This window comes from Poecilia reticulata, chromosome 20 (assembly GCF_904066995.2).
Source record: "Poecilia reticulata chromosome 20, P_reticulata-male-v2, whole genome shotgun sequence".
Lineage (NCBI taxonomy): Eukaryota > Metazoa > Chordata > Actinopteri > Cyprinodontiformes > Poeciliidae > Poecilia > Poecilia reticulata.
Window position 1 is genome coordinate 2,524,338 of NC_088849.1, and position 21,247 is coordinate 2,545,584.

Below are 21,247 nucleotides of genomic sequence, written 5' to 3' on the forward strand. Positions count from 1 at the left end.
TTACACAGACCTAACATTGGACTTAATTTACTTGTTGCAAAATATTGTTTTTTACTTGCATTGTTTCAAAATTAGCTTCATGTAGCACTGAGGATTAAATATAATTTCTTAATATAGTATAGTTAATTATTTTTATGTCTTTCATACTCCTGCTAATTGATATGTATTACTGGATTGGACAGTGCCTATTAGTCGCTATGTGATTCATTGAGTTATGTCCAGAAAACCATTTTATCCCAATGCAGGACGAGCAGAAATCTGTCACAAAAATATTCGTAGCGCCATCATTTGTTATCAGATATACCTATTAAATACGACTTAAACTATAGAGGAGAAAGCTGATGTTTGATAAACTCTCCGTTATACAAATCTATAAATAATTTTGTTTCTGTTAGTTCTGTCAAGATGCAAGAAGGGGCAAATTTCTCTTATATTGGTCAATCGTTTTATTTTAAATATGCTGTAGGAGCTGTAGTTTGATGATTAGTTCAGTTTTTGTCGCTTTTTAACTTTTAGGAATTGCAGCAGCTGCAGACAGTGCGCCACAATAAAGCTGATAAACAGGTGAAGAACCAAACACCACTTCTATTCTGCCTTTTCTCGCTCGGTGTGTCGGCTTTACGCGGACCCGTTGCCATGGCAACCGACAGACAACAGCTCAACGAGTAGATAGAGCAGAGATTACCGATCAGGGGAATCAACACCAAAAAACAAACATTTCCCACACAAAAAAGTAGCAAGAACACCAAAACAGAATATTCAATCTGTTAAATTATGCTGTCAGGCTTGATGTCTATATTGTCATTATTAATAAGTTTTCGCCTGAGCACAGCGGTGGTTGATTTGCTCATTTAAACAGCTGCTCTACTGATGACTTGGTGTGCGGGTTGACAACCTGCACACCAGGTTGTCAACCGTTAGCACTGTTTTAGTGCTAACGGAACCAAAACACACCGAACTGCGCAGCACATTTTAAGGTTATCAAAGTTAATAGAAGGCTAGCAACAGTTAGGCTAGCACAGTGGTTCTTAACCTGGGTTCGATCGAACCCCAGGGGTTCGATGAGTCGGTCTCAGGGGTTCGGCGGAGCGTCTGCCACGGAGGTAAAGACACACTTGTGTAAAGTCGTGATGACGCCCCGCTTTGCCATCACTTGCTGCAAAGGATTACGTTACATTGCTTAGCCAATCAGTGCTGCGGAGGAGCCCTAATTGAAGGAGTTCCACTCTCAGCATGGATTTGAACTTAATCTTTATTTACTCCAGCAAAGCTCAGTTTTTACCAAATTCTGAAGACTTCGGTGTACTTCTAAATCTGCTCCTTAGTCGCATCTTTTCGGGGTTGCTACCGTCTCTAGTGGCGTGGGGGTGGTAACACAACGAATATAATTACATTACTAAATCAGAATACCGCAAAGACTTTGCGGCAAAGTCTTTATTATTTATTATACATTTTTCATTCTCTTAAGAATACAGAGCTAATTAAATGATCTAAACAATACCTTAAAGTGATTCCAGTTTCTCTCGATGGCCAACCTGTTGAAACTGTGGCAAATTTTAAATACCTTGGAAAGTCAGCTCAACTTTGCTGAAAACACTGACTATATTTTGAAGAACTGTTCTCAGAGACTCTACCTTTTAATAAGACTTAGTGATCATGACCCAACTAGACTCTAGTTGGGTCACCCCTATGTCTTGAATTTGGGGGGGGGAATCATATTTTATTTATCACTACAGAAGGGTTCAGTGAATGCGCATATGAAACTGGTGGGTTCGGTACCTCAAAAAAGGTTAAGAACCACTGGGCTAGCACAACTGACCCACTGCTCACCTTCAATGTTTTCTTTAAGTTAAAACTTTTTCCTCACCTGTTAAAGCTGAAGCCCTTGTTATCTAATCCATAGGGTTGAATTAACCGCTAAATATTGCGTCCATTTTTCAGATTCTTTGCGTGACTGGTATTTTCTGACCACCCATAATGTTGACTCAATGGACAGCAATGGCGCATGTGTGGCGCACAATAAGTCACGTAATGTCCAGTCCAGTAATTATTATCCATCCATATCAATGCGGCTGCCTCCTGCTCGGTCCTTCTCTCACACTTCCTGCTACTCAGCAGTAGGTGTCAGATTACATTGTGTTGCATTCAATGTTATCGGGAAAGAGATTTGTGTGCTTAACGTCCGATTTTCCATAACTGTTTATTAAATTCTTAGTCGCCAGCTGGGGTGGCAACAGGGGTGGCAAGGCTCTCATTTGGGGTGGTAACTGCCACCCCAGTAGATCCGCCCCTGAATAGTCTATTTGTCTGGTAGAAACTTGATTCAAATGGTTGGCAGGAGAAAGGCTCACCCCACTGAAACTAACACTGGAGAAAATCTCTTACAAAGACTGGACCTAAGTGGAAGTCTTTGGCCAGAACACAAATCTACATGTTTACAGCAATAAGACGAGTAATCTGGACACAAAGTCAACTCACCACCATGATGGACTTGAATGACAAATGTCCTTTTGAATTACAGTTTTGCTTTTTGGACACATTTAATTCAGGATCCAGACATTTGCAAACTCCTTAATTAGACCAGTAAAGTTTCCAAGCAGTGAACAGAATGAAGCTGTTCGCAATGGTGTAGATGTATGATGAGATGGTGTATGATGAGAATGATAAAGAGTGAAACACAGAGGAAATGGAGGGGCATGAACATACAGGCAGCAGGCACATTTTCCAGCATACCAGGAATTTAGGATAAGACTCCAGAGTAAGAGTGGGAGCTCTGGGTTCTTACTTGGAGGTAAGGCTGGGTCAGTGGCAGCAGGAAAATGGTTTGGGTCATGGCTGGGTCGCAGTACTGGAAGTTGACCAACAGGAGGGGAGAGATCTGAGCCTACAGGACATCAGAGACATATAGTTGGGGATTACTATTAATAAATCAGTTATTTAAAATATATATTTTCTTGTTCAATGTTGTTAATGAAAGGTGGGTCAAGTTTATTACAATTATGTAAATGTATCCCTTTTTGATCTGCATATTCAATTCTGCTCTCAAACACCTGAAGAAAAGACGTATTGAAGCTGTGAAATGATCCAAAGCTGTAACAAACTGCCCTTCAAAATACCTCAAAGGTGCATTTGCTACATGGATCGGATCTGTATTTTGGAAGTCATAAAGATCTTAACTCAAGAAACTCCTTCCTCCATTATCATTGAAAATGGTGACAAAATAGACACTGAAACTATTAGCTTTTCCAAGAGTCCCTATAATATTATTTCTAGCAGGATATGTGATATGGGAATGAGAGTACTCAGACTGGGGTAATATGGGACAATTAAACAAGCTAATGGAAATGTAATTCATGCAATCTGATGATTATAGCACTCAAGAAGCCTTACAATAATGAAGATGAGAAGATGCATGACCATAAGCAGAAACATAGCAGTTTTTCTGCAGAACGAGAGCTCTTGAGCCACAAACTTAGAGGTACAGTGGGGTTAACAGCCCCACTTTTAACCCACACAAAAAACTGAACAGTTAATGTTACTAACAGAACCCTTTGCTCTCAGACTGCAGGTTTACCAATGAGGAAGTTCTAAAAGTAGAATGTGAACAGATCCTTTATCAGACTCTTCTACAGTGGAACCAGTTTCCAGTCTTAGTATGTGAGGCAGACATCTTGAATTCTTTTAATACTAGGCTTACAACCTTTTGATAAAGCTAATAATTAGACTTAGGCTATCCTGAACTATCTCTGCAGTGACTTAGGCTGCTGGAGGATATAATGACCACTCTACTTGTCCTCACTCTGCAACATTATCCTACTCTTCTCTAGTTTTGTTAATATTACAGCTTTGCAGAGGATACACTTGAAAACTACACAATAAAAAATAAAGTGTATGCTAAAAATTGTAAAATGCCAACAATTACAGACTGTAAAAAACATATTACCATGGAAGACTCAAAGAATTAAACAAATTTGAAATCATTTTTACAGTTATGGAATGTAGAAGACAGAGACATTTATTGTAAAAATCTTAAAACTTGTGAAATCCATAGAAAAATGCTTTTAATATTGCCAGCAGCCAAAATCAACAAAATTTACACATTTTTACAAATTTACACATTTTTCTGATCTACAATGTGGTTTACGTAAAACCGTAAACCACACTGCAAAAATATAAAATTTTTTCTGGAGAATAGAAAGTTAGTATATTTTGGTTTGATACAATTTTTCTTTTGTTGCTGCTGTTCACTACAATCTGCAGGGAAACAGCCACTATGGAATCTCTCACTTGTCCCCTCCTTTGTTTTATTCTAATTCTGATTCAGACAGCTTCATCAACTCCAAAGGGCAATTCATTTACAGCCCAGCAGTCCATACATTCACCTGTAACATATATCAACTGACCAAGATCATTCATCAGTTGAAACAAAACACAATATAAACACAAAATGTGCAAATGCAAAACTGATTTTTTTTTTATTGCCTTTTATGGAAAAGTTAATTTATTTTAACATGACATCTTCACCTACTATGGGGGATGTATCCTGGCATAATTAGCAATAACAATATAAAATAAATAAATAAATAAATGGGTTGATAAAGCAATGTGTCGAATATTGCATCACAAAACCTTTCCCAACTTATTTGGTTATACGGTCTGGCTGTCTAATAATGATATTAGACAGCCAGACACTGTTACACTGTTTTGCTTTCAGCAAAATGTATTTAACATTATCACCATTATTTAATTTTCCATTTTATTTCCAATCTTATTGTTTTATCAGTTTCCTTTTATTCTTTTTCAAAGAATTTTCATATTGTTTATTTATTTAAAAATGATTATTTTATTAACTCACAATTCATTTCATTTATTCTAAATTGGGTATTTATGTCCTGGTTTGCTCTTCGTTTTACAGATTTTTTTCCATTTTGCAAACACAGAAATGCCATTTTCTGCAAGCGATCTCAGAGTAATCACACAGTTTTAATTTTTTCCAACTTATATCATTTTCTATGATCTGCATGAGGGAAATATGTAGATTGCAAGATATGAAAACCTTTGAGTGCTATGGTAGTAAAATTTTATTACAGGCTGATATCGTATTACTTAATCGAATGCTAATGAACTTTCACAGGATGAACTAAAAAGCTGAAGGTCGTTGTCATGGAGATGTTTAGCGGTATAATTTCCACAGAGTGATGCTGCACTTTGGGCTTTGAATTAAACAGCGAAAGATGACAGGAAACTCATGTTAAGTCTCACCGATGCAGTTCTTGTCACTGGGTCCGGCCTCTGCTGGCTCTCCTTGCTCCCCTCTTCTAGCCTCATTCCATCTTCCAGTCCTCCTCTCTCCCCTGTTCCCACCCGGATCCTGACAGATAGGCTGGACCGGGTTGGGAACAGACTCAAAGGCGCTCTCCTCGTCTTCCTCTTCATCCTGTGAGGAGAAGACGGTGCTGCCAGAGAGCCGGTTGCTGTCCACTGATGACAGGCGGTTGTGGCTGCAAAAGCGGCCCCTCCCCTCATAACCTGAGTTGCTGTAGCAGGAGGTGCTGTAGCAAGAGGTGCTGTAGCAGGAGGTGCTGTAGCAGGACGTGTCGCAGAACTCACATTCGTTCTCGCCCGGAGGTCTATAGGTCCTGCTACACATCCTGGGCCCTCCTTCAAGGTTAGAATCCCCCTCTTCACTATCTAACCAGGATGAAGAAATCCTTCTTGTTACTGCAAGTCCTCCTCGTCCTCCTTCACCTTCCAGCAGCTGGTTCAGCTCAGACAGGCGCTCAATGGAAAGGCTACGAGGCAGAGAGCGCCGGCAGAATGAGCCTGGACACTCTGGGACCTACAAGAACAGAAACATAGCCTGAAGTGATTTCACAGTGTAAGAAAACACTGTGAAGATAGGTGTACTGCTTGAACAATTCCATGTTCTCACATTACTTAAACTAAATGTAAACAACGTGCTCAAGGGCATAAATCCCATCACATTATTTGAGGGGACCAAAAACAGGGAAAGTTTTTAAGAGTAATTTTGGGGGCGTCGGCAAAGTTACAGTAAAATGCAACGTAAAATGTGGTTTAAATTTTTTTGTGTTCAAGCTGCACCATCAAAAATTACTTGTAAGTAGCAATGAATAACAAAAGAGTTTTTCTCAGTAAACAACCTGTTGAGACCCATAGAAGTCAAACTAAGATTCAAATGTTGCTTAGATATGAGTTTGGTTCAGCGTCACCAATCTAATCTCTGCTATACCTTTACAAAAATTTAAGGCTCTAAATAGAAACAAGTTTTATTAAGTAACTCCACTTAATAAAATTCTTCATACATATTGATATATTGCAGTGGTTCTCAATAATAGTCATTTGTTATTTAAATGATGACTGAATTTGCTTTAAACTTTTATTTTATTGTGTACTTTTGGTGGTGGGGGTGGGGGACACTTTTTAGGGAGGTTCATGTCCTGGATGGCTGATAACCTATAAATATGTAGAAATTGAATATTTGGGAAGAATAACTTAAATTTGGCCTCTCCAAACTCCTCCCACGCCCGAGTTTTTGCCTAAGCGACCACCCGAGCCGCATGCCGCTTCTCCCGCCAGTACCCATCAGCTGCTTCTGGAGTCCCACAGGCCAAAAAGGCCCGATAGGACTCCTTCTTCAGCTTGACAGCATACCTCACCGAAGGTGTCCACCAACGGGTTCGAGGGTTGCCGCCGCGACAGGCACCAACAACCTTGCGGTCGCAAGTCCGATAAGCTGCCTCGGCAATGGAGGCGCGGATCATGGTCCACTCAGAATCAATGTCCCCCACCTATCCCAGAATGTGATCGAAGGTCTGCCAGCCTTTGATGAATGGCTATTTCAAATTCTGCGTGATATGTGAACAAGATGCTCTGCTCCCATTTCTGTTCCTTTTCCCATGACATCTGTGGACCTGAATCAGAGCTCTACTGAGGCTGTTGATAAACGCTCTATCAAGAACCATGGCCAAGGAAGTGGGGGGTTACTTACAAATGCATACATGGACACACACATGAATAGCTATAAACATCCCCCTATCCTCAACTAGGACCTCCTATCCTTTGCCCCCCCGCCCCCAGAATGGCAACCTAGGCTGATGCAATGCCCCACGTGGCAGCATTGTTCACTGGGGCGGCCCCTCTCTCCCATCTCCTACTCCACCCTCTCAACATAACAACACGTGCTGTTCTTATGCTCAGCCTGGGCCCAGCACTGAAGTCCATGTAGAGGCTTTTGCGTGTTGCTTTCCTGAGCTCTCCTTTAAATATAACTTCATCCAATTTCACCTGAGATGGGGACTGTGTTGCGTCCTCCTCTTCTTCCTCCTCTTCCTCCTCTTTGGAGTGCTTCAGGGTTGGGGATGTAGCGTTGAAGTCCACAGTGATGTTGGTGACCTCCCCTTCCTCTTCCTGGCTGGGAGGTCTGGCTGATGGAAGGCTGTGCAGGAGGTGGTGAATCCGGATGTAGTGGGATCTTGGCGTCTCTGGCTCCCCGCACGCCGAGGCGATCACCGTCTCCAGTTCTGACACGGGCAGGGAGCAGGGCCGAGCTTTACGCCGTGACGGAGCTTGGAAGTTGCAGTTGGAGAACAGAGACTGGCAGGAACAGGGTTCACAGCTGCTTTCTCCTTTCTCATTGGGCTCCTGTGAGGCTCCTGGGGCAGAGTCTACACAGTCTTCCTGTGTTGGGGCCGTCTCCCCAGATGGAGCCTCTACACCAGCGCCAGTGGCCCCTCCATTTGTCTCTGCCTCTGTAGGGCAGTCTGAGTCTGACTCAGGGTGGGCTGCACCTTCAGCCTCTTTGTTCTCCTCTCCAGTTTCCCCTCCCTGTTCCTCTTCTCCATTGCCATCCCCTGGCTCTCCCTCAGGCTGTGAAGCTGAGGTCTCATCCTTAACTGTGCTCTGCTCCTCCACTCTTCCTGGTTCCACCTCTGCAGCCCCGCTGTCTTCTTGCTGATCAGTAAGAGGGATGTCCTGGCTCTGTGTTGCTGGCGTTGAGGTGTCCGTGTCCAGAGGAGCATCCAGAGGGAGATCCGGCATATTGAGGCTCACACTCAGTGTGTCGTCATCAGCTGCATTAGCTGTATGGTTCCTGTCAGCAGGAGTTTCCACCTCATTACAAGCTGGCTCCATAACCAGAGAAACCTCCTCATCATCTGCAGGCAGAATGCAACAGTTCATTAAATGTACATTTAGACGTTGATTAATCAGAGCTGCATCGACAGTCAAAAGTTTGCATATACTCATCATACACTGTTATACTTTGAGGTGTTCAGAGATAGATGATGTCTTTTATAATTGGTATAGTTGTACAGGAAAATCTTCTGTTATGGTGACGTCATAACGGATTGAATTGGTGATTTCTTTCAAATCAACATGCGGTTGAAATTGCAGTTTAAAAATCTCAGCAAATTTCATTTTAGCCTACAGGACTAGAGACAGGGCTTCTTTATTATCAGGGTTTCTTTATTATAGAGTAGGCATCTTCTCACTCTTATGATATTGTGAAATAATTTTGTACAGTGAAACTGATGTTTCAATAGTTTCTAGTTCATGGTCAGCTTGAGTGTTGATGGTTACTGGGCTTTCCATAAAAATCCAACCAATTTTTTATTTGACAGTTTTGTTGAAATTCTTGTGTTTGAAAGAATGAAGATTAAACATGACAGCCCACACCAAACTGGTTTTACATACGATAAAGCCTCATCCTTGTTCAATATATGTGGACTTTGATTAAAAGTGGGGGCCTGGCCAGGAAACCAACCACTTTAGATGAACTCCAACATTTCTGACATGTCAGAATTATATACCAGGATTGTTAGGCAAGGTTGTTGGTCGCTTTAAGTCTCAATGAAATCCAACACTGTATTATAAACAAGATTAAAAGATGCTGCCTGCTGCTGGATGATGTGTACCTGGATGAATCGAAGAGGTCAGCTCAAAGCGGAACAACAGCTGGCCGCAAACATGATCTGTTGGCAACCTGCGACCCAGAGAGTAACTCACCACACGATCTCTGTGCACAGACAAACATTAGAAGAATATTGGAGATAAACAAAAATGGCAGACTGAAATAAACAATAATGCACAAGCCGCGGCAGTTATCTCCAGATTAAAAATCATTAAACAGAGGTAAGTGCTGTATGTTACCCGATGGCATGTTTTTCCAGCAGCCTCTGGACAGGGACAGAAAGCTTCCCCAGAAAACGCTTGATGATTGGTCGACTCTTGGCAAACTTGTCCTTTACTTCAATTTCCAGGACATCCGTGGGCAGAGACACAAAGTTGAATCTCTGGTTGGAACAATGAGAGTGTTAGTGGACTGCTACAACATGGTCCTTCAAATGAGTTTTAAGTTAGATTTTCATTTTTGCAAAAAGAGTCACAATTATGCACAAGTTAGTTACAACCTATCACAAAAAATTCTCAACAAATACTGTTTGTGGATGGCAAAATATTTTGAACTTCCAAAATATATGAATATTTTTGCAAGGCAGTGTAGGTTACATTGACAAAAGGACCTAAAGGTTTTGTTTAAATGTATGCATTTACACCAATATAGACGTGTAGATGTGGAGCTCTTATCTGCTCAACAGTTCAGAGACAGAAAAATACCAAAGAAAATCCCTTTGTAAAGTGAGAGACTTCCTGAGACAGTAGTCACATTTACATGCACAAAATTCCTTGATTGATATTGCTTTTAAAGATAGCAGCAAAATTATCCGACAAGGCGTCATCAGTTACAAAGACATTGGAAATATTCACACCCTTCCTGTGACCTCGATAGTTTGGGCTTGGTTAATATGTTGAAGTAAGCATGCGTTTTACAATCCGGTGCACCTTATGTGTGGGTTAAATACAGAAATGGACCCCATTATTGAGAGTGCACTTTATAATCCGGTGCGCCTTATTGTCCGGAAAATGTGGTAGTTAAAATTTCTTTTAAGACATCTCTAAGTGAATTTGAGGTATCTTGAATTACACAGCTTTTCTATTTAAGATATCTTAAATTGACACTCCGACTAGTCAGAATGACATTACTGATATCTTGAATTAATATTCTGTCTAGTCAAAATGTCCCTGACTTACATAGCAATTTGAAAGTTTAATAAAACAATGAAAAATAGACAAAAAGGAGAAAAAAAAAGTTTGAAAATGCGCCACTTTCATGTTAAAAATTGTTTGACAATAGCAATTTTAGCTTTTCAAAGCTGTTTTCAAGTGCATTCAGTTCGTCGGAAATGAATAAAGAGGAAATTCTTTGCAGATATCAGAAGCAGTCTTATAGTTTATGAAGTTTTGCTATCTTCGGATTTCCAACATTGTCGAGCTCTTTCTAATTTGTGGCATTTACTGACAATTTTGCGCAGGAAACATCAAATTCTGCAGGCAACTGTTTAGACACCACAAAGGGGCTTCCACGTCATTCTTAATTCAGATATCTAAAATTGTAATTTTGACTAGTAATAATTGTGTTGAAGATATCTTAAATCGTAATTATGGATATTCGTCCCATCAAATGACAGATCCAGTGATGTTATTTGAGATATCTTGAAAGGAATTTTGACTAGTCAAAATGTAATTGAAGATATCTTGAATTATTATTCTTACTAGTCAGAATGTAAATACAGATATCTTAAATTACAATTCCGGATAGTCAAAATGTAGTTTTGTCTAGTCAAAATGCATTTTTAGATATCTGGAATGTAATAACGGATAGTCAGACGAAACCGAATTTATGTTAAAACGGCTTGCCATAACAAAAGAGCATTTCTACGGACTATGTTAACATGTTTTGAATTTGTGTTGTTTCATCATTAGTGACCAGTAGCCTGATGTTTCTGTTCTTCTCTTGGTTTGTTGTACTTCATGTCAGATGGACTTCAAAATGACATAGTCGCTCTCTCTGGTGATGAAACTTGTTAGCTCCGCTGTTGTAAGCATGTCTATGTTGTAAAGTTAAATCATCATGAGCTTTTATTATTTGGGCCTGGTCATTAGCCCCGTCCCCCGGCCGACGCCGTCTTGTTCCGCTACTGCGTCACGTTTGTCTGAGGAGCGAAGGCAGCAGTATGGCGTCTTGTCTGGAGCTTATTATAACAAGGTAAGTGTTATGTTAAAATTATCATGTTTTTGACTATTTTTTTTATAGAGGCATTCATTTTCCGTTTACGCAAGAGTATCGATTCATATACATAGTTTGCTTAACGCACGTTTATTTGTTTGGATATCACGATACGACTATTTATTATCTTAACCGAACATTAAAACTCTCAGGAAAATCTGGAGGCCATCTTAGTTAACATTATTTAGCTGCGGCGGTCGTTTGGCTGTAGACTGCAAAATGGGGGAGTGGCTGTGCTGGACCATTGGCTAGATCTATGTCACAGGTGTCAAATACCAGGCCTGGAGGGCCACTGTCCTGCAACATTTAGATGTGCTGCTGCTGCACCACACCTGAATAGAATAACTAGGTGATTAGCAGGACTCTTGAGAACGTATCTACACAATGAGGAGGCAATTAAGCCATTTGACTCTGGTTTTTTGTACCTGTGGCATGTCTAAAAACTGCCAAAATGTTTTTTCTTTGTTAGTGTGTCATGTTGGTGACTGATGCCTGTTATGATGACTTCAACACATTTCTTCAGACAGATTAGCATGACTTTTTTTCATTGTTTTAATTGCTCTAGTGGCTTTTATGTGGTAGTAAATTGACAAAAAAGTGGGTAATGAGAGAAGGGGTAGACCGGAATGCGAACCCACGACAGCCACATTGAAAACTAGAGCTTCTATGTGGGTTGTGCTTAACCCCTGCACCACCACAACACACCTTGTCAGTATTTATTTGTTAATATATACTTCACACTTCTGTGTTAGATTAACACGTTCATAGTGTTAACTTTTGACAAAATACACTGTCAACACTGATGTGTGTTTAATTTCAACTGCTGTGAGTGTTGATTCAACTATATCACAAATAACACTTTCAAAAGTGTAATTTCTACCCCATCCAGAGTGGACACTTTCAAAGAGTTGAATTCCACTCTAGGAGTTGACTGAACACTTCCAAATTTGCTGTGCACCTGTTTAGAGTTGCTTTTGGATCTTAATAAGTAAAACATTCACCAACCTATTTGATGTATATTTATGATTTTGGTGATGACACTCATCAAAATTTAATGTTTACTGGTTTTATCAACTGCAGACAGTATGATGTTTATTATGACTATGTATTTTTGCGTTTTTATGATGTAAAACACTTTGAACTGCCTTGCTGCTGAAATGTGCTGTACAAATAAACTTGATGGATTGATTGATTGAAATGTGACAGAGTGGACATTAGTGATGATTGCACTCCCCTCCCTTTTCTTACTTTGTTTAAAGACTTCTGTTTTTCTTATGTTGACTGTGCTCTTAAGCTGCACTTCTGCTCAGGTTGGGAGATGTATTGGAACTGCAGTTGCAGCTGTTCGTCACCAGTGGGCACATAGAGCACAGTGAGCTCATGACTCAGCCAGCCTGGAGTGCTGAGTCAGCCGTTTAGTGCAGTAATGGCTGGTCAGCAGAGGCGCTAAAAGATTTAGTGGGGGTACGCAGTACCTGCAAAAGAGGGGAGCGGCTGTCTGCTGTAAAGAATCAATGGGTTCACTGTTCAGCCTTGAGTGCATCCACTAATCAGCCTTGACTGATTAGTTTTTCAAGAACAATCTAAAACGCAACTTAATCAGTTAATAAATAACTTTTTTCCCATTTCATATTGTTTCTGAACTCTTAATGCTTTACCAGAGCAGGGCTGCAACACGTCGATCGCGGAAGGTTTTGAGTCGATCTCGGGCATTAAGTGACAAACTGAACGCCGCCAGGACACTGAGACCAGCACATCCTCCTCTGACTACTTATCAAAAATATTCGTAAAGAACAACAAAAAAGAACAAAAAAAAAATCAACAAAACGTGTTCAAATTAATGACCCAACAATAATAATCCCAGTGATTATTGTTTCAACAAGGTGTTGCGCAATTCTGTGCGTTTTGATTCCATTATCAAAATAACTAGCAGACCAAAAGTTTTAAATTGACTAATCAACCACCGCTGTGTTCAGGGGAGCGCTTAAAAATAATCTCAAAATATCAAGCCTGCAAATCTAATATCGTAACGGACTGAATGTTATGTTTTTAACTAATCTCTGGTCGGCTTGGGGAAGCGCAGGCGGTTGCAATGGCAATGGGTGTGTCTAAATGACAGAAAGTAAAAAGGTGCTAGTGGTTTAGAGTTGACCACCTGTTCGGGCTGTTTTACCTTTTTTTACCTTTGCTGTGGTGCACCACAGCTGCTGTAGTTTCTGAACATTCAATAAACAAGAAACTTGGACTAATTATCTCGTTCTTTGTGAGTATACGTCATTTACAACAAACATCAAACACTTCATTAAGTATTTAACAAGTAAATGTCTTCTACCGCAATAATTGTGTGAAATTAAATGAATTGTCTAATATAAAAAATAGTTTGGTGCTGTCGGGCTTAGAGTCTGAGAGGCTTTTCCTTTATCAAACAAAAATTTTTTTGCCTCATTTAGTGGAAATATTGATGCTGATGAGACTTTCTCCAAAATGATAACCTTTTTCAACCTTTATAGCTCCACTGTTGAAAATGAGGCTCTAACATTCACAAATGACATTGAAATAAAATCCAGTCCAACATCTGGTTTGAGGTGATTCCTCTGAAACCTGCTGGAGAAAAAAATATCCCAACTTCAGAAGATGTGCTAACAGAGCTCTGTGGTTCCTCCTATCAGTATGAGAGTCAGGGTGAGGAGGCGCCATGTTAGGAAGACAAAGTGGAAGCTGCAGGATGTACAGCGCAAACGGGTCATGATGTTAGGCTACTGATTGTCCCTCTGTCTGGACACAGGATCAATATAACAAGTTTCAAAGCTAAACTGAATGGTTATATGCCAGACATGGAAAACTGGGATGCACTCCATGCCATGATGTTCAGAATTTAGTTCTCATGGCATCTCAACTTGTCAACATTGCAGCCAGTGGGCTGAAGGAATACAGCTTTATTTTGTAGCAATTCAAGAGCTACCCAGCGTTAATCGCTCCGCAAAAAAATTAATCGGCACAGAAACTCCAATGCACACAAAGAAGCACTTTTTTTTGTCATAGTACCCCCAAGAATTTAAAACTACTTTCACCCCTGGGTAAATGTCAATTAGCGCTTTTATTTGTGTTGACGGTCTCTTGTGGGAGAAGTGAACAGGAGTGGAGTGGCGAGATATATGTGTGGAAGTTTTGAGTGAAAAATTCTTTGACTTATATTGTAAATATTTGTGAGGAGAGCCAACGGTAAATTTAGCACTGTTCAGCAGAGGCGCTCACTGTCGCTCTTGTTTCTTAACAGTGTTCAACAGTAAAAGAACCTGCGAAAAACACACTAATCATTTAGTGTGCAACAGATTGATTGATTGATTGATTGATCGTTAGATTGATTTAATCCTTGTCCCAGTTAGCCATAGTTATAAAATTTAAAAAAAAGTTACTATTTAAACACTTTTGATTTACATATGTAACGGTTATTAGATATACAGCTGAAATTCCTGCTAAAATATGTTTCACAATTATCCTGTAATTGGTGGTTTTTGGCGCCCCCTACTGGTTACCTATAAATTAGATGAGAAACCAAAAATTCCACATAGTTGGTTCAGCGCTCTGTTGTGGTAAGTCAACAAATCCGGTTCTCTTCTAAATGGTGTTGGAAGTTTGTTCAGGAGGGTGACTGGAATCTTTGTTACATTGCACAGAGCCATAGCTTGACCGGTAGAGAGGCTCACTGCGCCATATGTGTTTTATCAACCACTGATTACAGGTAATTATGCTATATTAAATGTCAGTAATTTATTTTGTCAGATATGTGTATCAGTTTGTCAGTTAGTTTGTTATATTTATCAATTTGTCAGATGTGTTTGCCATTCTGTTTGTTTGTTGGTTTCAATGGCAACATGACATGTTTCTTTTCCACTAATCCCCAGAGAGCTTTTAATGACTGCTGTTGTATTCATTATTCATATTCTTTTATTTGTATTGTAAAACTATACGATCAAATGGCCTAGAAAATATAATGTCGGAATTCACTATAATTGTTTGTGAATTACACAGTTGGTTCAGCGCTCTGTTGTGAGCCATAGGTTGACCGGTAGAGAGGCTCACTGCGCCATATGTGTTTTATCAACCACTGATTACAGATTGCAACAAATCACCTAAAAACCAACCAACCGGCCTCCGAGTGTGCGTAACAGGATGGACGGGTAAAGACAGAGCTGTCACACATATATGTTAAGCGCTGTCAGAGATGAGTGCGTGTGCATGTGTGTGCAAACCTCTGAGCTCCACTGTGGGTTGACTGTGTTGCAGACCACTTTAGAGCGTTTTTCCTGGCCGTGGTGTGGTAGTAAGGGGAATATACTGTGCTTCCCAGGCTGGATGGAGAGTTTCAGGTACGGGTCCGGATTAAAGAACATTCCTTTCTTCAGTCCAACAGCCTGGACATCTGACACATTGGACACAGACAGACAGAGAAACAAAGAGGGGCAATCCCTTGAAATAATAATATAATAAAAAAGAAGGACCAGACTGTGTTCAGCCATAAACTGACCAGAAACCAGCCGACTAGGCTCTTATGAACTTACTGGTATGAGCTAACCTGCAATTTAAAAATTAACACATAATATGGTTTCAATGAGGTATTAGTGTGATTTTGCTCAAGAGTTCAATTTAAGATTTCTGTCTAAGTATTTATGTTATAGAAAACACAGCTGGGTCACACACAAGAATTTAGACTGTATAGTTCCTAAGAAAAGTATTTATACCCCTAATGTTTTGCACAAATACACCTAACAGAGCTCTGTGGTCTGATACACTATGGCCATGTTTACTACAGTAAAATTCTGGCAACCACATCTGCTGATAAAATAAGTTTTTTTACAGTGTATGTAACCACACACATTTTGGGGAACCTTTTTCACATTTTCAACTGTTCAAAAATATATATGCTTTATGCTCTAGAGAAAAGAAAAGGTTCATCCTCCTGATGAGGATGTTGTGTTGAGAAAAAAGCAGGCATTAAACAACATTAGCAGTCTACCTGACAGAGAAAAGTTAATGAGTCTCCTGTTGCCCAATCCATGGTTCACTTCAGGACTAACCACAGGCTTTAATACCTGAAGACACAAAAAATGGGAAGAGTTAAGATCTGTTCCTACAGTATATGTGAAGAACAAGAAAATACACCCGGTTCTTGCCGCTCCACTGAACCTGCTCTGTCTTTTCATACCTGATGAATAAATATTTAATAGTAGTGAAAGCAAGAAAATAACAATCACACATCAACACTATCTACCTTTTGAATGGCACATCTTTAATTGAACATCTCCATATTGTGTCAGTGTCCTGTGAAAAAGCTGAGTCCAATTTATTTGTATAGCACATTTCATCAAAGCTAACAAAACAAAAACATGTTATTTTAGCTTTGGTGTTTTACTATTTATTGCCACCCGCTTCGGATTCTGGATTGGCCATTAGTACTTGTCAGCCCCATTGAATGACTTCAGGCGGTATCTCCTGTGCCTCCTAGAAGGCTCAGTAGGTTATCTACCATTCGTATGGCTGATCACAGCAGCTTTATCACTCATAGAACTTTTTGTAAAGCTTTTTTTAAAAAGATCTTTATTTACAATTTACTTACAACTAGTTTGAGTGGAATATCAAGAATTTACTACAAATAAATGCCAGATGTATCAGTCATAAGACTTTAATGCGGTATGTAAAAATAACTATGTAAAGTGTAAAACCGCAGGGTTTTTGTTGTTGGCGTGATCTAAAAGCTTTATTTATAATTAACCTTCGATTTTTGAGTATATCAATAATTTACTCCAATTAAATTAAGAAGAATGAGGATGGATTTTCTTTTGTGATTGCATGCCCAACGGTTCCGTAAATGTTTCAATATTTTTGATTAAAAATAAACATAAGGACAGAGCCCATAAAAATCCAAGAAGAAAAAGCTGACGTCATCGCATGCGACACTTTTGAGTACAAACCTGAATCTGTCAAAATGTTTTTGTTTGTCTAAAACAAAAAACATAACTCCAAAGTGTTACGTAATAAAGTTGCTGTTGGCAGTTTTAGGTAACACTTTATTTGAAGGGGTGTTCATAAGACTGACATAACACTGTCATAAACATGACATAACACCTGTTATAAACACGAATGAGTCTTTATGAATGTCTATGAATGTTGTCATGAAGTGTCATTCGGTAAATAATGACACTTTTAATACAAAATTGCTCTAAAAGTTGCACTGAAAGTCCATTAAAAGTGCCAATGTTGCATTAAATTGTCATTTACAAAATCATGCAAAGTTGGCACTTTTAATGGACTTTTTGGGAGGAATGGTTAGCTCGACATCCCCAGTCAACACTAACTGCCAAACAACTAGCAGCTCAGTGTTCAGCTCTGTGTGTAGCCCCAGTAATGAACGTACCATCAAAGCTGAATGAAGCAGCAAGTGACTGGAGAGAGAGAATCATGGCTGTAATGAACAAGCCTGAACAAGCCCCGGCAGATGTCCAAGAAAGGACCAGGACCTGACATGATCCATGCCTACTGGCTAAAGAAATTCACCGCCCTCCATGAGCGACTGGCAGCTCAAATGAACCAGCTGCTACAAAATGGGACTCACCCTGAATGGTTAACTGAAGGGTGCACAATCCTGATACAGAAGGATCCCTCAAAGGGTTTAGTCCCATCCAACTAACCTGTCTCTCTACAACATGGAAGCTCATGTCAGGCATCATAGCGGCTAAGATAAGCAGGCACATGGATAAATATATGAGCACGGCACAGAAGGGAATCGGCATAAATAGCAGAGGAGCCAAACACCAACTCCTTGTAGATCACACAGTCGCCCGAGACTGCAAAACCCGACACACCAACCTGTGCACCGCTTGGATTGATTACAAGAAAGCCTATGCCTCAATGCCACACACATGGATCATTGAATGCTTAGAGATGTACAACATCAGAGCCCTCATTGCAAACTTGATGGGGCTGTGGAAAACCACCCTTGAAGCCAACTGCAAGCCACTTGCACAAGTGTCCATCAAATGCATATACCAAGGAGATGCTCTGTCCCCACTGCTGTTCTGCATATGCCTGAACCCCCTCAGCCAAATCATCAACAAGACTGGCTATGGATACCGACTCAAGAATGGGGCCACAATCAGACACCTCCTCTACATGGATGACATCAAGCTGTACACTAAGAGCGAACGAGACATCGACTCACTGATCCACACCACCAGGATCTATAGCACTGACATTGGGATGTCATTCGGACTAGACAAGTGTGGTCGGATGGTCACAAAGAGAGAGGGAAGGTCGTCCACACAGAAGGGGTCTCAGTCCCAGGAGGAACAATAGAGGACAGTTACAAGTACCTGGGAATACCACAAGCAAATGGCAACCTCGATGAGGTCACAAGGAAAGGAGCCACAGCCAAATACCTCCAATGAATAAGGCAAGTCCTGAGAAGCCAGCTCAATGGCAAGAACAAGATCTGTGCAATAAACAGCTATGCCTTACCAGTAATCAGATACCCTGTTGGAATAATTAGCTGGCCAGTGGAAGAGATAAAGGCCACAGATGTTAAGACTCAGAAGCTACTAACCATGCATGGAGGGTTCCACCCCAAATCCAGCACCCTGAGACTGTATACAAGCCATAAGGAAGGAGGCAGAGGACTAGTGAGTGTGAGAGCCACTGTCCACAATGAAACATCCAAGATACATAAATACATCAAGGACAAAGCCTCAAAGGATGATGTGCTCAGCAAATGTCTCAGGCAATGGGGAACAGAGGACGAGGTGCTGGAGGTACCGTCATGGGAGGACAAGCCCCTACATGGGATGTACCACCGACAAATAACTGAAGTGGCTGATATCAGGAAATCCTACCAATGGCTGGAAAAAGCTGGACTCAAGGACAACACAGAGGCTCTCATCCTGGCTGCACAGGAACAGGCCCTAAACACCAGAGCAATAGAGGCTCAGATCTACCACACCAGACAAGACCCAAGGTGTAGGTTGTGCAAGGAGGCCCCTGAGACAGTCCAGCACATAACAGCAGGGTGCAAGATGCTGGCAGGGAAAGCATACATGGAACGACATAACCAAGTGGCGGGCATAGTGTACAGGAACATCTGTGCAGAATATGGACTGGAAGCCCGGAGATCGAAGTGGGAAACACCCCCAAAGGTGGTGGAAAACGACCGAGCTAAGATCCTGTGGGACTTCCAGACCCAGACAGACAGGATGGTAATAGCGAACCAACCAGACATTGTGGTAGTGGATAAAGAACAGAGGAAAGCCGTTGTGGTGGATGTAGCAATACCAAGTGATTACAACATCAGGAAAAAGGAGCATGAGAAACTGGAGAAATACCAGGGCCTCAGGGTACTGGAAAAGACCTGGAAGGTGAAGACCACAGTGGTGCCTGTGGTCATCGGGGCCCTCGGGGCAGTCACCCCCAAACTAGAGCAGTGGCTAAAACAGATCCCAGGAACAACATCAGACATCTCAGCCCAGAAATGTGCAGTTCTAGGCACATGCAAGATACTGTGAAGAACCCTCAAGCTCCCAGGCCTCTGGTAGAGGACCCGAGCTCAGAGGATGTAAGAAAACCAGCCGCGGAGGGTGAGAAGGGAATTTTATATATAAATTAAGCCAAAGTTTTAATGGCCAGGTTTATTGCACATAGTTCTATAAATTCTTGCATGGCTGATCGGAGGGAATCTGAAATGGAATAGAGGCCATTGTACGGCAGACCGAGTAAAAGCAGAAAGGAACACACTAAGCTCTATCAATTAAAAAAAGTTTAAGGGAGAAGTATTTCGCAAATCATGTTCACCTGTCTTAAAGTTAATTATTTAAGTTAAAGTTTGCAGCTCATTTTATGTAAGCCCAGAGTGAAAGGAAACCCAGATTGAAGTCCTGAAGTCTTTCAACATTACAGTTTAGTAAATTCATATTGAGTCAGTCTGAGTCTACTCTAGTTTAAACTATGTTAGCATAGTAATCTAAATAATTTTTTATTGATATTAGAAGAGAAACACTATGTTAAAATGTAATAAACGATCAAGAGTTGGGATTAACCCTAACCCCAACACTAATCTCAAATGGAGCAGTAAAAATTGCTTAGTCTTCAAATGCTTTATGAAATTACTGGTTAAAAGATGCATTTTGTCTAGAATTGAGCACTGTAGCCCGACCCTAAATCTGTTCTGGTGGGACAAGAATGATTTGCCTGATGGTGGCTCGGGCTTCTGTGCCACATTTCACAAGCCTGCAGTACACAGGGAAAGCCTAAAGAGAATGTACAATTAAATTGTGTCGATCTAATTATTGTAGGTGAAATAGAGGTCGACCCCTTTTGGTTTTTAAATGCATCCAAATACCACATTAAGTTTGTTAATTTCATTAAGATTATCTCACTAAATCAGAAGCCTCTGGTTTAAAAAAAGAAGTTATGCCCAAATCTGAAGCATTTCAACTCATTGACACTGACAGCCAGTTTTTCTACCAAACCTTAGTCGGCTTCCTTTTTCAACTGTCAACTGCTGAACATAAACGTGCTTGAATAACGCTAGGTCTATGTATGCAATTATAACACATTTTCAAATGTCCTTAAAGAGTAAGGTAAGGTAAGGTAATTTTATTTATATAGCACATTTTCAGCCACAAGACACTTCAAAGTGCTTTACATGAATTAAAAGGAAATACAAACAAAATAACAAACCAAAGGAAAAAGAGGAAAGGACACATGGCAACATTCAGACAAAACAATGGGCAAAACAAAGACACGAGTGAAGGCAGTGACGTCAAAGGGCCATGGAACGATGTCGCTGACACTAATGGCAAAGTTTGATAGAGGTGTTATCAAGGAATGTCCTTGGGAGCGCTCAGCTCCACAGCTCCATGGAAACAGGAGGGGGTGAGGAAGGAAGAGCATTGTGTTTACATATCTTCAAGGAGATTGGAAATATGCAGCCCTTCCAAGGCCACACGGAAAAAGCTGAATTGAAGATTATAAATTTCAATCTTTCCTAAAGTCTCTCCGATACATCTCAGTTCCCAATCATCCAAATTAGTTTGGTCGTTCCTGTGAGCCGAAACT

General features: G+C 40.5%; 1 protein-coding gene across 11 annotated transcripts in view; it reads right to left on the reverse strand.

The window, feature by feature from the left end:
- LOC103482413 (E3 ubiquitin-protein ligase HECW1) overlaps positions 1–21,247 on the reverse strand; it is a 129,682-nt gene that overhangs the window by 56,577 nt on the left and 51,858 nt on the right. For 10 of the 11 annotated variants that reach the window (XM_008438550.3, XM_008438549.3, XM_008438548.3 and 7 more), the window contains 7 exons: positions 16,161–16,236; positions 15,397–15,566; positions 9,169–9,311; positions 8,934–9,034; positions 7,306–8,174; positions 5,263–5,839; positions 2,786–2,884 (listed from right to left, as the gene is read on the reverse strand). In XM_008438550.3, coding sequence (XP_008436772.2) covers positions 2,786–2,884; positions 5,263–5,839; positions 7,306–8,174; positions 8,934–9,034; positions 9,169–9,311; positions 15,397–15,566; positions 16,161–16,236 — 2,035 coding nt within the window. The remainder of the gene's footprint in view (positions 1–2,785; positions 2,885–5,262; positions 5,840–7,305; positions 8,175–8,933; positions 9,035–9,168; positions 9,312–15,396; positions 15,567–16,160; positions 16,237–21,247) is intronic. The other variant, XM_008438553.3, reaches the window with a different exon arrangement.